The 15,768-nt window shown below is 44.2% G+C and overlaps 2 protein-coding genes across 13 annotated transcripts in view; both read left to right on the top strand.

Annotated features, from left to right (window-relative positions):
• Positions 1-9,803, top strand: part of SYS1 (SYS1 golgi trafficking protein) — a 47,233-nt gene extending 37,430 nt beyond the window's left edge. For 4 of the 5 annotated variants that reach the window (XR_011647340.1, XR_011647339.1, XR_011647342.1 and 1 more), the window contains one exon: positions 1,137-1,896. The gene's annotated coding sequence lies outside the window, so the exon portion shown is untranslated. Of the gene's footprint in view, positions 1-1,136; positions 1,897-3,642; positions 3,687-6,690 lie in introns of those variants that run through there. The other variant, XR_011647341.1, reaches the window with a different exon arrangement.
• A 151-nt stretch (positions 9,804-9,954) lies between these two features.
• On the top strand, positions 9,955-15,664 carry DBNDD2 (dysbindin domain containing 2). Of its 8 annotated transcripts, none has more exons than XM_012529592.4 (4): positions 9,955-11,744; positions 13,468-13,614; positions 13,809-13,946; positions 15,003-15,664. In XM_012529592.4, exons 2-4 carry the CDS (start codon positions 13,476-13,478, stop codon positions 15,194-15,196), a joined length of 471 nt encoding a protein of 156 aa, XP_012385046.2. In that variant the 5' UTR covers positions 9,955-11,744; positions 13,468-13,475; the 3' UTR covers positions 15,197-15,664. The 8 variants fall into 8 exon arrangements, with proteins under 8 accessions (XP_012385046.2, XP_071067839.1, XP_012385040.3 ...); XM_071211738.1 differs by having other exon boundaries at positions 10,817-11,072; XM_012529586.4 differs by having other exon boundaries at positions 11,143-11,300.
• The last annotated feature ends 104 nt before the right edge of the window (positions 15,665-15,768 follow it).

Below are 15,768 nucleotides of genomic sequence, written 5' to 3' on the forward strand. Positions count from 1 at the left end.
GGAAAATATCTTCAAGAACTGGTGGTAGGTGGTGGATTCTTAAAGGAGATAAGAGGAGGACTTAGAGGACTACTGATGTTTAATGTATGTAGAAGTTTTAAGTAGCTTTACTGTAAAAGTGTGGAAATGTATAGCGTGGATGGTAACACACAGTGAGTAACATCTAGTTTATAAATGGGGATGTGACTAAAAATGGTAATCTAATTATGTAAATGCCAATTGACAGAACGCTAGAGAATAATCTAGGAACTGGGTAGCACAGTAAACCAAGAGGTGGACGAGAATTGTGTTTGATGGTACAGATGCAAGAGTGTCCTTTGTTAGCTAGAGCAAATGTATATCACTACTGCAGGGTGTTGGGAATGTGGAGAAGCATGGGAAAAATACAGCTGGAGTGACCTATGGACTGTGGCTAGTAGTAATAATCTAATATTCTTGCATCTATGCGAAAGATGTGAAAGATGTAGGTACTGAGGCAGTATGGGAAATGTGAGCCAAATGTACTCTATGGACATGGTAACAATCAGATGATATTGTTTTCTCTGTAGCAAATGACACACCATATTGTGGTGTGTTGATGGAGGGTGTTGTTTGGGAATTCTGCAGATGGGCATGATTGTCTTATAAGTTTACAACCTCTGTCATAAAACTAAAAACGTAAAAAATAATAATAGGGTGGGTTGGGGGAAAAACACACCAAATGTAAGATAAGGACTATGATTAATAGTAAGATTTTGACAATATTCTTTCATAATTTGTAACAAATGTCTCATGACAATACAAGGTGTCAGTGGAGGCTTGATGTATGGGACCCCTGTATGATGTTATGCATGTTTGCTTTCTAAGTTCACAGCTTTTACTATACAATTAATTGTTTATATATGTTCATCTATAAATGATATAAAGATAATAATAATAGGATTGGTTGGGGGAAAAATACTTTGTGTAGTAGTTAAATTTTGACAGTGCTCTTTAATCATTAAAAAGGCTTAACAACAATGCAAGTTGGTGGTAGAGTGAGTTATGAGAATCCTGTATGATGTTATATATGTTTGTTTTGTAAATTCACAACTATTATTATACACTTGTTTATGTATGTTTATGTATGAGTGATATAGTTCAATAAATTTGTTTAGAAATGGCCAAAAGACAAAGAAGTTTGTCCAAAGAAGAAATACAAATGGCAAAAAAGCACATGAAGAAATGCTCAACATCACTAATGATTGTGAAAATGCAAATCAAAACTACAATGAGATATCATTTCACACCTATCAGATTTGACACTCCTAAAAAGACAGAACTACAAGTGTTGGAGAGGATGTGGAGAGACAGGAACACTTACTCAGTGTTGGTGGGAATGCAGAATGGTACAGCCACTGTGAAGGACTGTTTGTCAGTTCCTCGTGACCCTGCCATATCACTAGTGGGTATATACCCAGAAGAACTAAGAACAGTGACACAAACAGACATCTGCACACCAATGTTCATAGCAACATTATTCATGATTGCCATAAGTTGGAAACAACCCAGGTGTCCATCAACAGATGAACACATAAACAAACTGTGGTCTATTCACCCAGTGGAATATTATGCAGCTGTAAGAAGAAATGAAGTCTTTAACTTATGACAACATGGATGAACCTGGAGGACATTATGTTGAGTGGAACAAGCAAGATACAAAGGAGACAAATACTGTATGATTGCATTACTATGAACCAAATATATTGTGTAAGATATTGTATGATTAAAAACTTTTTATAGGTATCCCATATATTTAATTGAGAAATGTATGTTTTTATTCAAGTATGATTTCTTTATAGTTTTTAATTGTTTATATTTTCAATTATTAAATGTATAAAATAAAGTTAAAAAAAAGAAGACGGGGAAAAAAAAGAATTATATAGCACTATTAAATTGGTTCTATCCCAGGTATGCAAGGGTGTTTCAACTCAAGAAAATCAATTTGTGTAATAAACCACATAGATAAATTGAAGAAAAATCACATGATCCTCTCAATTGATGCAGGAAAGGCATTTGACAAAATACAGCACACTTTTTTTTTTTTTAAAGATTTATTTTTATTTATTTAATTCCCCTCCCCTCCCCCGGTTGTCTGTTTTCTGTGTCTTTTTGCTGCGTCTTGTTTCTTTGTCCACTTCTGTTGTCATCAGCGGCACGGGAAGTGTGGGCGGTGCCATGACTCGGCAGGCTGCTCCCTCCTTCGCTCTCCTTATGGGTGCACTCCTTGCACTCCTTGCGTGTGGGGCTCCCCTACGCAGGGGACACCCCTGTGTGGCAGGGCACTCCTTGCGCGCATCAGCACTGCGCATGGGCCAGCTCCAAACGGGTCAAGGAGGCCCGGGGCTTGAACCGCGGACCTCCCATGTGGTAGACGGACACCCTAACCACTGGGCCAAAGTCCGTTTCCCAGCACACTTTCTTGATTACAAAAACACTCCAAAAGATAGGAATAGAAGGATCTTTTTCAATATGGTAAAATGCATAAATGAAAAACCTATAGCTAGCATTGTATTCAATGGTGAAAGACTGAAAGCTTCCTGCTAAGATTGGGAACAAGACAAGGATGCCCACTGTCACCACTGTTATTCAATATTGTGCTAGAAGTTCTAGTAGAGCAAAATTAGGTTATGTAAAGAAATAAAAGGCATCCAAATAGGAAAAGAAGAAGTCAAACTTTCACTATTCACTGATGACATGATCCGATATCTAGAAAATCCTGAAAAATCCACAACAAAGCTCCTAGAACTAATAGCTGAGTTCAGCAAAGTGGTGGGATACCAGGTTGTTTTTATAGTGTTTTTATACACTATTGATGTAGAATCTGAGGAGGAAATCAGAAAAAATTTCCATTTATAATAGCAACTGAAAGAATAAAATATTTAGGAATAAAGTTAACCAAGGACATAAAGGACCTATATTCATAAAACTATAAAACATTGCTAAAAGAAACTGAAGAAGACTCAAATAAATAGAAGGACATTCCGTGTTCATGGTTTGGAAGACTAAATATTGTTAAGATGTCAATTCTACCCAAACTGATTTACAGATTTATTGCAATCCCAATAAAAATCCCAACATTCTTTTTTGGCAGAAATGGAAAAGCCAATTATCAAATTTGTTTGGAAGGTTGAGGGGCCCTGAATAGCCAAAATTGTCTTTAAAAAGAAGACTGAAGTTGCAGTACTCTCACTTCAGTTCAGAATACTTTTAAAAATTTCCCTTTGGAATTTCTTTTTGACCCATGGTTTATTTTGAAGTGTTGCTTTTAGTTTCCAAGTATTGGGGTGTTTCCCGGTATCCTTCTGTTACTGGTTTCTAGTTTAATTCTGTTATGGTCATAAAATATTTTGTGCAATTCTAAATCTTTTAAATTTGTTGATATTTATTTTATGGCCCAGAAGACAGCGTATTTTGGTGAATGTTTCATGTGTCATTGAGAAGAATCTGTATTCTTTAGTTGTTGGATTGAGTATTACAAAAATGTCAATTAGGACAAGTTAGTTGATAGTGCTAAGTTAGCTATATCCATACTTTTCCCCCCTGTCTTCTTGTTTTATTGGTTACTGAGAGAGGTATTGAATTCTCCAAGTATAATATAGATTTTTCCATTTCTTCCTTCAGGTCTGTTGGCTTTTACTTCATATATTTTGGAGCTCTGTTATTAGGTGTGTATACATTTATGTCTGTTATGTCTTTTTGATGAATTGAACCTTTTACCATTATGTATTGTCCTTCTCTTCATCCCTGCTAATATTCCTTTTCTAAAGTCTACTCTTGATAGACTTTTAAAAAGATACTAATATTGCTACTCCAACTTTCTATGATTAGTGTTTGTATGATATCGTGTTCCATATGTTTACTTTTAACCTCTCTATTTGTATTAAACAGCTTTCTTATGGGCAGAATATTATTGCATCTTGCTTCTCTCCCCCAATCTGCTAATCTCTGTCTTTTAATTGTCTTTTTATTAATATGATTGGATTGAAAATTTCCATCTTGCTAGTTATTTTCTGTTTTCCATCTGTGCTTTGTTCTTTTAGTACTTTATTTGAAATAATTATGTTTTGTCAGAGAAAAACCCCAATTTCATATTCCGTTGGGGCAAGTAGTAACCTTTTGCTACTCCCTAAGTGTCAAAAGTAGGCAGTGAGATTTATTGCATCAGAGCAAGACAGTATGGCACAACAAACAGCATGAACATCAGCATAGTTGTGTGGTTTCCCTGACCCTAAGTCCAACAGGTAATGCAGTGAGCCCTGATGTGTGCTGTACACAGTGGTCTTGCATTGTACCTGAGGAATGCAGACTCTGTGCTTTTTGTAGTGAACAGTGAGCAAGTCTGCCTTTGTCTGGAGAAAGACATTACCTCATCTCTCAAGACTGCCAGCTTTTATGAATGATACTAAACAAGGGTCCAGGTGAAAAAGAGGTCAGGGCCTTACAGTCTTGATATACTCAGCAAGACATGTTGAACGTAAGAGGCCCAGGGAGATGCCTCCCAACATTTTTTTATTCCATTTTATCCCCACTATTGACTTGTATTATCATTTATACCTCTTTAAAAAACTTTTAGCAGTTGCCGTTGCATTTATAATATATACTTTTTAAATTTATTACTGTCTATCTTCAAATAATAGCATACCATTTCTTGTATAGTATAAGTTCCCTTTATTTTTTTATTTTTTTAAAGATTTATTTATTTATTTAATTTCCCCCCCCCTCCCCTGGTTGTCTGTTCTTGGTGTCTATTTGCTGCGTCTTGTTTCTTTGTCCGCTTCTGTTGTCGTCAGCGGCACAGGAAGTATGGGCGGCGCCATTCCTGGGCAGGCTGCTCTTTCTTTTCACGCTGGGCGGCCCACGTGGGGGACACCCTTGTGTGGCACGGCACTTCTTGCGCGCATCAGCGCTGCGCATGGCCAGCTCCACACGGGTCAAGGAGGCCCGGGGTTTGAACCGCGGACCTCCCATATGGTAGACGGACGCCCTAACCACTGGGCCAAAGTCCGTTTCCCTATAAGTTCCCTTTAACAGTTTATTCTGTCATTCTTTTTGCTTTTATTATGTATTTTACTTTTATATTTGCTATATATTTTTGTCTTTTTTTTTATTAGAGAAGTTGTAGGTTTACAGAAAAAATCTTGCAGAAAGTACAGAGTTCTAATATATCCCCCTCACACACAGTTTTTCCTTATTTTATGCTTTGCATTAGTGTGGTACATTTGTTACAGTTGATAAAACAATATGGTTATAATTGTTCTATTAATTGTTTACATAAAGTTCACTGTTTATGCTCTACATTTTACTTTTATATTTGCTATAAACCCACAATACTTTGCTACTCTTTTGCTTTAGACAATCAAAGATCTATTTTGGTGATTAAAAACAGAAACACTTTTTATTTATTTTATCCATTTCCAAAGATCTTTATTTCTTTATATATATAGATCCCAGTTTCTCTCTGATATCATATTCTTTCTGCATATAGAACTTCCTTTATCATTTCTTGTAGTGACGGTCTGCTGGTAAAAAAAAAAAATTCTTTTTATTTACCTGAGAAAAGCATTTGTGCCTTCTTCATATTTGAAGGATATTTTTGCTAGTAAGGAATATTGGATATAGAATTCTGTATAAGAATTTTTTCTTTTAGCATTTTAAAGTGATCAATTTACTGTCTTCTGGTCATATAATTTCTGCTGAGAATTCTGCTATAATTCTTATCTTTGTTCTCCTGCAGGTCTTGTGTCTTTTTTTCTCCAGATGTCTTCAAAATTTCCTCCTTACCTTTGATTTTTAGCATTTTGAATATGAAATATCTAATTGTGTCTGTGTGCATTTATGTTTGTTTATTGATATTTAATCTTTTGGGATTTTAACTGCTTGGCTTGGTGGTTTGATACCTTTTGTTACTTTAAAGAAAATCATTGGTATGCATATATACCTATATATTGGGGTGGGGGGCTAATTTTTTATCTCTTCTCCTTCTGGAATTCCAATTACACATGAGTATTAGTTAGCCAAAAGAGGTATTGATGCAGAGTACTAGAAATCTGTTGGCTTTTATAAAGGGTGTTTACTTGGGGTAAAAGCTTATAATCACAAGGCCCTAAAGAGTCCAACTCAAGATACCATAAGAGGTACTTTATCACCCAAAGTCATTTGCCATGTTTTGAAGCAAGATGGTGGGCACTGTCCACGAGGGTTCAGCCTTCCTCCTTCATCTTAAGGTTCTGTGGTCCCAGCTTTTTCCTAGTTCAGCTGTAGGCTGGCATACAGCTTCTCAGGACTTCTCAGCTGCAAACTATCAGGCTCATTTCTCTTTCAGGGGCCTCTGGTACTGTCTCTCTTCCTCTTTATTCTCTGCATATCTACTTCTGTGTTTTTGACTGAGCATCCGTTTAGATAGCCCACCAAGGGGGCAGGGACTCAACCTTGCATTCCTTAATGATGTGGTTGAATCAAAGCCCTAATCTTGATTTAATAAAGTAAAAGTGAAACCGCTGAATTTAATACAATCAAAGGAGTATCATGGCCAGAGGAACAGACCAGTTTACAAACATAATCAATATCTCTTTTTGGAATTCATAAATAATATCAAATTGCCACAACATATATTAGCTTTTGAATGTTCTGTTTGTTCTTTTGTTTTGTTTCACCATTTTTCTGTTTCAGCTTGGGTAATCTCTCTTAACTTATCTTCAAGTGCACTGTTTCCTTGGCTATGATGTGTTTACTGATGAGCACGTTGCAGGTATTCTTCATCTCTATTAGGTATTTTTAATTTTAACATTTCCATATGACTATTTCTTTTTTTTTTTTTTTTTTAATTTTTTAATTTTTTATTGACTTTGTAATAATATTACATTAAAAATATATATGTGAGGTCCCATTCAACCCCACCCCCCCACCCCCCCTCTCCCCCCCCCCAACAACACTCGTTCCCATCATCATGACACATCCATTGGATTTGGTAAGTACATCTTTGGGCACCTCTGCACCTCATATACATTGGTTCACGTCATGGCCCATACTCTCCTCTATTCCATCATGTAGGCCCTGTGAGGATTTACAATGTCCGGTGATTACCTCTGAAGCACCATCCAGGGCAGCTCCATGTCCCGAAGACGCCTCCACCTCTCATCTCTTCCTGCCTTTCCCCATACCCTTTGTCCATTATGTCCCCTTTTCCCAATCCAATGCCACCTCTTCTATGTGGACACTGGATTGGTTGTGTCCATTGCACCTTTATGTCAAGAGGAGGCTCAGATTCCACCTGGATGCTGGATGCAATCCTCCCATTTTCAGTTGTAATCACTCTAGGCTCCATGGTGTGGTGGTTGTCCTTCTTCACCTCCATCTTAGCTGAGTGTGGTAAGTCCAATAAATCAGATTGTAGGTGCTGGAGTCTGTTGAGGCTCAGGATCTGGCTATCACATTGTCAGTCCAGAGATTCAAATCCCCTAAATATATCTTAAACCCCAACATTAACTGCACCTCCAGCACATTAGCATGAAAGTCTTATGAAGGGAGATCCCATCTGAGTCCAGATTCATCACACATAAACACCATTTCCAAAGAGGGGCCATCTGCCCTGGTAGTTAACCCCATCGGCCATGACCATAACTCCCATGGGTCTCTTTAGCCCTCAAAGGAACCAATATCTGGGGGTTGTATCTGCTTTATCTGTCTCTCTGACTCTGCTCAGTTGTGCATGAGGGCAAACCTTCTGCCAGCCTCCAGACTCTTTTTTAGAAACTCGTAGCCATATAAACTCATTTCTCCTTTCCATTTCCCCCTTACTTTAGCCATATGACTATTTCTTATAGTCTTTCTCTCTCTGCTAGAATTCTCCTTCTGTTTATGCATTTGTCCACCATTTTCACCAGAACTTTTAACATATTAATCATACTGTTGTCCCCTCTCCCCCTCCCTTGTCTGCCTGCTTGTTGTCTGCTAGCTGTGTTTTATCACTGTGTCTGCTCACTGTGTCCACTTATCTTTTTTAGGAGGCTCCAGGAACCAAACCTGGGACCTCTCATGTAGAAGGTGGGCACCCAGCTGCTTGAGCCACATCCACTTCCCCAATCACAGTTCTTTAAAATTTACTGCCAGATAGAACCTCTGGGTCATCTCTTTGTCTTGTTCTTTTGATTGCTTTGTCTCTTAACAGTAGTTTTTATTTTTTTAATTGCTTTTTGTGTGTTTTGTAATATTTTTAAAAAGTTTTATTGAGATATATTCACATACCATACAATCTATTCAAAGTGTGTAATTTTTAAATTGATTTCTGGACATAATATGTAGAACAGTAGGGACTGAGGTCAGTCAGCACACCTCTTCTTCTGCTAGACCATTAGTATAGGAGAGAGTTGAGTCAATCTTTTCAGAAGTTGAACTATGTTTGGGTTTTGTTGTTTCTATGACTGCTTTCTCTGTCTGTGTCTCCCAAGAATGCTATACTCTCATGCTAGATGCACTGGGATATTAGCAATTCAATACAAATTTTAGTTGAACTTTTCTTACCCACTTGCATGAAAACCTCATCTTCCTCCTATTCCACAAGTGAGCCAGTGCCTGTATTCCATCTTTCCTTGGAGGCCTGGGCCTTTCCTTGGAATTCAGCTCTCTGATGGCTTTTTAAAAAGTTATGATTTTGTACATTACTTTACTTCGGTGTTTTTTGTTTTTTTTTCAGTTGTTGGTGTTTTGAGATTATGCATTTCCTAGTTTGCTACATAGATGAAAGCCAAAGTATCAAGTTATCTACTTTTTGTACTGTTCCTTTTGACTCCTTAGGTTCTCCACCTGTGTCCTGCTGCTTTATTTTTCTCTTGACTAACTCTTTTCTAACTTAGCCCCTGAATTATTTCCAGCTTAGAATGCTTCTCCCTGGTATAGCACTTCTGGAGGCAAATATCTGGCAGAGAAGGGACAGAGGGTCCTGATCTGCAGTCATCCTGGGGATAGCTCACAATGATCCATGAAATCCCATTCCCAGGGATAAGCCTGAAATGAAGGAAGTGACTTTGGGAGCTGAGCTCTTATCCAGTGCACTTCTGACTTGGCCTTGGCCCTCTAGACTAGGAAGTGGGGCCGAGTATCTAATTCATCCATTAGTGAGAAATAAAAATAAAAGTGATTGGAACATTTCTTTGAAGATAATAACTGCAAGAAGATAAAAGGTAAGAGGTTGGGAGTAGTTTTATGGTCTTTGGAGGTAGACTACCTGGGTTCAAATTCTGGCTTACCACTACTAGCCATATGACCTTATTCCTTCACTTCTCTGTATTTCAGTTTCTATATCTATAAAATGGGAATAATAGTACTTACCTCACAGGATTGTTGAGGAGTAAAAGAATTAATATTATGTAAAGCACTTATACTAGTGACTGGCACACAATAAGCTCTGTAGGAATTTTGATAATTAAGGCACACTCCCTTAATTTCAGAAAATTGTGGAAGAGAGCAATCAAACCAGCTCATGTTTATTGAGCATCTCCAAAGTGCTCGAGCATTTTATATGAATTACCTCATAAGAAATAGGGATTAATTATACCTGTTTAATAGACAAAGTTAAGGCTCGGAAGTTAAGTGTTTCCACAGCTGGTGTGAGGCAGCTAGGTTTACAACCCAAGAAGGTCTCACTACAATGCCTGTGCATTTATTTGTTGCCTCCCATAAACTAGTTTCCATACCTGTAAAATAGTGGGAAAGCTGCTTGCTGTATTTATTCCACAGAGTTGTTTTGAGATTTGGGTAATATAATAAAAGAGGCAGTGCTTTCAGTGTGTGTGTAGTGTTGGTTTCTTGACAGGGAACCTGAATGTGTCATGAGTTTTCACACCTCCATCCACATGCCCTTACCCTTCTCCCTGCTTGTTCAACTCTTTTCTTCAAGACTCAGAGGGAAGCAGATGTGCCTCAAGCAATTGGGCTCCCATCTACCATATGGATAGGCCCGGGGTTCAATTTCCAGGGCCTCCTGGTGAGCTGACTGCTGGCATAGTGCAGTGGAGAGGAGAACTGGCGCAGCCAAATGACTCAAGAAAGGGAGACGTAGAGGAGAGACAGTGAGAGACACAGCAGACCAGGGAGCTGAGGTGGCTTCAGTGATTGGGTGCCTCTCTCCCAGTTCAGAAGGCCCTGGGATGGGTTCCCGGTGCCCTCTAAGGAGTAAAAAAGAAGACAAACAGACACAGAAGAAAGTAGACAGCGAGCGCAGGCGGCAAGGGGGACGACGATGGGGGACTATGCAAATAAAAAAAAAAAAAAAAAAAAAAAAAAAAGACTCAACTAGATATCCTCGCCTGGATTTTATTCCAAAAATGGAGAGATTGAAGCAGGAGGCGGCATATTAGACTTGCTGTTTAAGTGGTTACTGACTGCTGTGTGGAAAAGGCGTGTAGCAGAGCCCGAGTTAGTACAGGAAAAATAAATATAAGGCTACTGTAGGAGCCCAAGAAAGAGAGATGGTGGTGGAAATGAAGAGGAAAGATGGACTGGAAAGATTCAGAAAAGAGGATGGACAGCAAGAGGAGGTTCATTTTAATGTGATCCGCAAGGAAGAGGCAGGTGCCAAAGATGACTCCAAAGTCTTGGCTTGCTTGCGGATGTTTGTTGAATGAATGGATGACAGGGTGACCCCACGCAGAGGTGTCTGGAATGGACCACCCCACCCTACCTCCACCCTCCCACGAGTTCCAGAGCTATGAGCACAAGGGTATCCGTAGAAGGGAGGAGGAAGAGAATGGACACCGAGTCCCAGCCCGGGAGCAATCTACTAGATAGGTAACTTCTGGCGCTGGTCTGAGCCAAGAGGCTCTGCGAAGGGGGCAAGCGTTTCCCCTCTCGCCCCTTCACCTTGCCAGCCCGGACCTGTAGCACCTCCCTCATCACCGAGGAGCTGGCTTCTTGCCGGCGCCTGGGGGTGCGGCGCAGCGGTCCACCCCACCACCTCTGACCCACCCCGTCCTGGCGCCCACCCCGCCCAGGGCGCTGGAAGCCTGGGCAGCGGCGGAATCCAGCGCGGCCACCAGGGACAAGGGGGCTGCCGGGTGAGTCCCTGCGCGGTGAGCCCTCGGCCGCTGTGCACCTGCCCTGACCGGCGGCTCCGAGCCGGTGCCCCACCCCTCCGCCGGCGCGCTCCCACCCTCCCTTCCCGAGAGTGCGCCTCTTCGAGATGTGCGCGCAAAAGCGTGGCAAGTGTGGCCGAAGGCGCCCGGGAGTCAGGGTGCGGGTGCGTATTGGTGGCGCCGGGCGGCCCAGGAGTTGGAGAGCTCCAGGTGTGCGCAGCAGAGAGCCCGCGCGTGTCCCCCCAGCGGGTCTGCGCGGGCGGCGCCGGCGGGGGCGCAGCAAGTGTGCGGGAGCGTGGGGAGACGCGCGCCCGGCGTCCGCGGCCAGGGCGGCGTGCGGAGGGGTCCGGCTGGTTCCAGGGAGGCGGGATGCGTGCGGGTAACTTTTTGCAGGTCCTGGCGGTGCAAGTGGCCGCGCCTGCCGGGACTCCTTTCGGCCGCCGGGCGAGACTCGGGCGAGCACGCCCGTCGCCGCCCCTCCTCCACTTCCGCCTCCCGCCTCTTCCTCGTCCCCGGCTCCCAGGGCCCGTCCGTCCCGGGGGAGACCCGGCGGCGCGGCCCCACCCCGGCCGGCGCGGCTCACTCGCTCGCACGCCCCCACCGCTGTCTCGCCGGAGCCGGCAGCTGAGTCAGCGGGCGCGCCGGGCGCTGCAGGTAGGGGCGGCGGCGGGCGCAGGTGCCGCGGGCGCGGCCAGGGGCGGGGGGCCGGGAGCAGGCGGGGCGGGAGTGGGGGCTCCCTCTCCTCCTCTCCTCCCTTCCCCCACGGACGCAGCGCGTCCCTTTTTAGGGAATTCTTTCGCTCTTTCCTAGTCCAGTGCGGGTGGGGCCGAGATCGAGAGGGAGTTCTCCATTTCACTGGCTCCCATTCGGGGCCGCGCCCGCCCCCTCACCCCCAAATCTCTCCACCCGGTCCCCAGCACCCTCAGTCGTGTAAACAACTCTCTTCTCCAGTTCTCGGCTCTGCATCCCCCACCCCCACCCCCGGGGGCAGCCCCTTCAATCTCGTGAGTCTGGTGGGATTAGAGGGAGGGGATAAGGGAGGGGCGTCCGGAGCCTTGGACCCTGTCCATCCCTTCTCCCATCCCCCTCGTCCCCGCCCGGCTGCCAGAGCGGACGGCCTCTGGGGCCCCGAGTATTTTTAGCGGCGTGACCTGGGCGGCAGCTCTAAAAGCTTTTCCCAGGAATCAGCGTCAGCGCCTCCCTCCTCCGCCGGCCCGACGCGCTCGCGGCCACAAGGTCCCCCCACACTTCCGTTGCCCTCCTTGGCCTGCCCAGGTTTGGGTCCCTCTCAACCATCCTTGGCGCCTGTGGAGCCAGGATTTCGGGTATGCGGAACCCAGACGGGGCAGGGAAGGCAGTCTGCTGAGGTTAACGGTCTGGTCCTTAAGCAACAAACTCAAGGCCGCCTCTGGTGATGGGCTCACAACAGAAGGAGTGGATGGGAGTGAATCACAGAGCCTGGGCTGGTCCAAAGCTCTGGTGTTCCGGAAAGCTCTTAGCATTGGCGGTCAGGAGGCCTGTTCATCGCTGGACCCAGAATCCAACCTTCCAGCTGCTATTCCCTGACCAGAGTGGAGCTAAGACCCCGTGAGATGTGTCAGGAGAGGAACAAAGAAAGTGGAGTGGGAGTTCAGAGAAGAGGTCCTGTTCCCTTAGGTAGCACGTGCTTCAGAGCTTTTTAGTTTACACAACACCTTCCCAAGCAGTGTCTTGATTTGAAGTCAGTAGGGTGATTATGCCATTTTCATATAGGAGACCAGGGCTAGAAAGATGATTTGCCTAGGAGTAGAGGCAAGTCTGGAAGTCAGCTTTTGTGACTTCAGAGCAAGGGTTGGGAGGGGATGGTGGCAAAAAGATGAATGTGTTTGGAGAGAGAGGAAGGGAAGGAGTGTCATTAGTGGCTTTGATTTTTGAAGGATGGGCAGGAACCAGAGTTGCAATGCTGGAGGAACAGCACTGCCCACCTGGAACCTCTCTCCGACCCTCTTCCCCAGCCTTCCATGGGAAGGCTGGAACCACTAAGTGGAGAAAGTACCTCCCCCATTTGGACTGGGCCATCTCTTCCCAGAAGGGCATGATATTGAAACTGGGCCATTGGCTGTGTTCCCTGAATACAGAGGAGCCTCTCTTGCTGTGCCTGGAACTGGCATCCCCTTTGTGGAGATACAACCAGCCCCGTTACTGCAGGAAACTTGAAGTTTGTGGGATGTGCTTGGTTTCAGGGAGGGGAAAGGAGGTAGGCAAGCCCAGAGGTATCCAGGCAGGAACAGGGGCCTTACTGCTGGAATGCTGGCTGCAGCAGAGCTCCCCAAGCCCTGGTCTCCACTGCATTCACTCTCAACTTCACAGCTATTTGTCTCCCTCCTCCACCCTCCAGAAGCTGACATGGACCCAAATCCTCGCGCAGCCCTGGAGCGCCAGCAGCTCCGCCTTCGGGAGCGACAGAAATTCTTTGAGGACATTTTACAACCAGAGACGGAGTTTGTCTTCCCCCTGTCCCACCTGCATCTTGAGTCGCAGAGACGTAAGTCCTAGGGGAGGGAAGGACTGGGACTGGGATGGTGAGAAGGAAGTCTTACGGATCCGGATTCTCAAAGGCCCCCTTCCCTCTTGCTTTTTTGGCCCTCTAAACTGCTATGTCAGGACCTGCTCTCTATCTCTGATTGTCCTGTCAGATCCAGCCTTGGTCTTCCTAACTCTCCCCTTTTTTATCTGAAGCCCCCATAGGTAGTATCTCATCCATGGAAGTGAATGTGGACACGCTGGAGCAAGTGGAACTTATTGACCTTGGAGATCAGGATGGTGCAGATGTGTTCTTGCCTTGTGAAGATCCTCCACCAACCCCCCAGATGTCTGGTATGCCCCTCTACTTTGGGGACTTGGGCACCAGTCAGCCAGAACCGGATGTCAGGGGCTCTGAAGTGAGGCTGCAAGGCTGGGGAGACACAAGTAGGGGGTGGAAGTTGGTGTTTCTACCAACAAAACAACTGCCTGTTCTGATTTTAAGGGAGGCTGACCATGAGAAGAACTGGGTTACAGATCCTCAATCTCAAATTCTACAAATGGGCAACCTCTTTAGCCATTGTTAATTTTATATTTGTGAAAATTAACGCAGTTAAAATAACATAAAATTTAATATTTACATTTGACAGGTTAAACAGTTCTAGTTGTCATAATAATGCTAATATTTATTGGGTACTTACTAGGTTCCTAATACTCTGCTAAGTATTTTGCATATATTGTCACCATCCTTACAACGTCCTATCAGGTAGGTGGAATTATTCCCATTTTATGAAAAGGAAATTGGTCTCAGAGAAGTGAAGTCACAACCAGGAAGTAGAAAAGCTGGGATTCAAACCATGCCTATCAGATTCTGAAGTCCATGTGCTTAACTTATAATATAGATATTCCCTCATTTACAATAGCTACTGTTTATTGACAACTTGCTATATGCCAGATATTTCATAAGCATTCTTAGATTTCATCTCCACAACTCCAAAATGTAGGTCCCCTCCCCCCCCCCCTTTTTTTTTCTTTACAGAGAAGAAACAGAGGCCTTGAGAGGGAAAGTGACTTCCCCAAAGCTACTCTCAGCACCAGTAAGCACTGTAGGTAGCACTTCCATCTCTTGGATTGACTGGCCTGACTTCAGAGCCCAGGCATGGTGTAGTGAAGTGGAAGGAGCTGGGAGGCAGGAGAGCTTAATCTTAAAATCTTAATCCTGGTTTTTTTTGTTTTTTTTTTTTGCTGGGCTGGCTAAATAACCTCAGACAGGTCCCTGCCCCATGCTGGGCCTCAGTTACCCCATCTGCAAAGTGAGGATGCTGGCCAGATAATCTTTTAAGAGTCCTCTGAGCTGCTTCGCTCTTTGAAGTGCTGACTGTGGCCCTGACAGCTCTTCTCTCTGGGCAGGGGGAGACGGCCATACAGAGGAGCCGAACCTGTCAGACAGGACCACATCCAGGACGTCCTCCTCGTCCTCTGACTCCTCCATCAGCCTGCACAGCCCAAACCCGAGTGACGGTGGAGCAGACACACCCTTGGCACAGTCTGATGAGGAGGAAGATGGGAGTGATGGAGGGGCAGAGCCCAGGATCTGCAGCTAACAGTGGGCCCCTACCTACAGACTGACTGGGTGGAACTGGCATGCTCCACATTGAGACCCTAGGCCCAGCTGGGGCCCTTGGGGAGACACCAGACTCTTTACTTGCAGGAGGCACTGGAGGAAGGGAGGGCTGCTGGGATGGTGTGCCTCTCTGGGAATTAACCCTCTCCTGCTTTGTTGCTAACTGTTTCTTACTGCAACCTTCCCACTGGTTTTTGGCTTACTCCTGAGGTAGGGCTTGCAAGCAAAGAGATGAAAGATGAGTTAGGACAAGCTGCCCCTGCTTTTCTCTGTACTCCTCTCTTCCCCAGGCTATCCTGTAGTCTTTTAATAAGCTCTCATAAAGCTTTGTCTCTAAATGGACATTAACTCCTTAGCATTCCCAGGGAGATGGTACTCCAGCCATCCTGACAACTTACATCCTTTTTCAAACAGGGCACGATATAAATAATAAACAATAATACACCAACCATGCCACTTCATTTTTTTACATTGCAGAGATATCCTCATCACATACTTACTCCATTTGTTCACGAAATATTTGTTGAACAGCTACTGTGTGCTGGGCATTTG

The sequence above is a fragment of the Dasypus novemcinctus genome, chromosome 24 (assembly GCF_030445035.2).
Source record: "Dasypus novemcinctus isolate mDasNov1 chromosome 24, mDasNov1.1.hap2, whole genome shotgun sequence".
Lineage (NCBI taxonomy): Eukaryota > Metazoa > Chordata > Mammalia > Cingulata > Dasypodidae > Dasypus > Dasypus novemcinctus.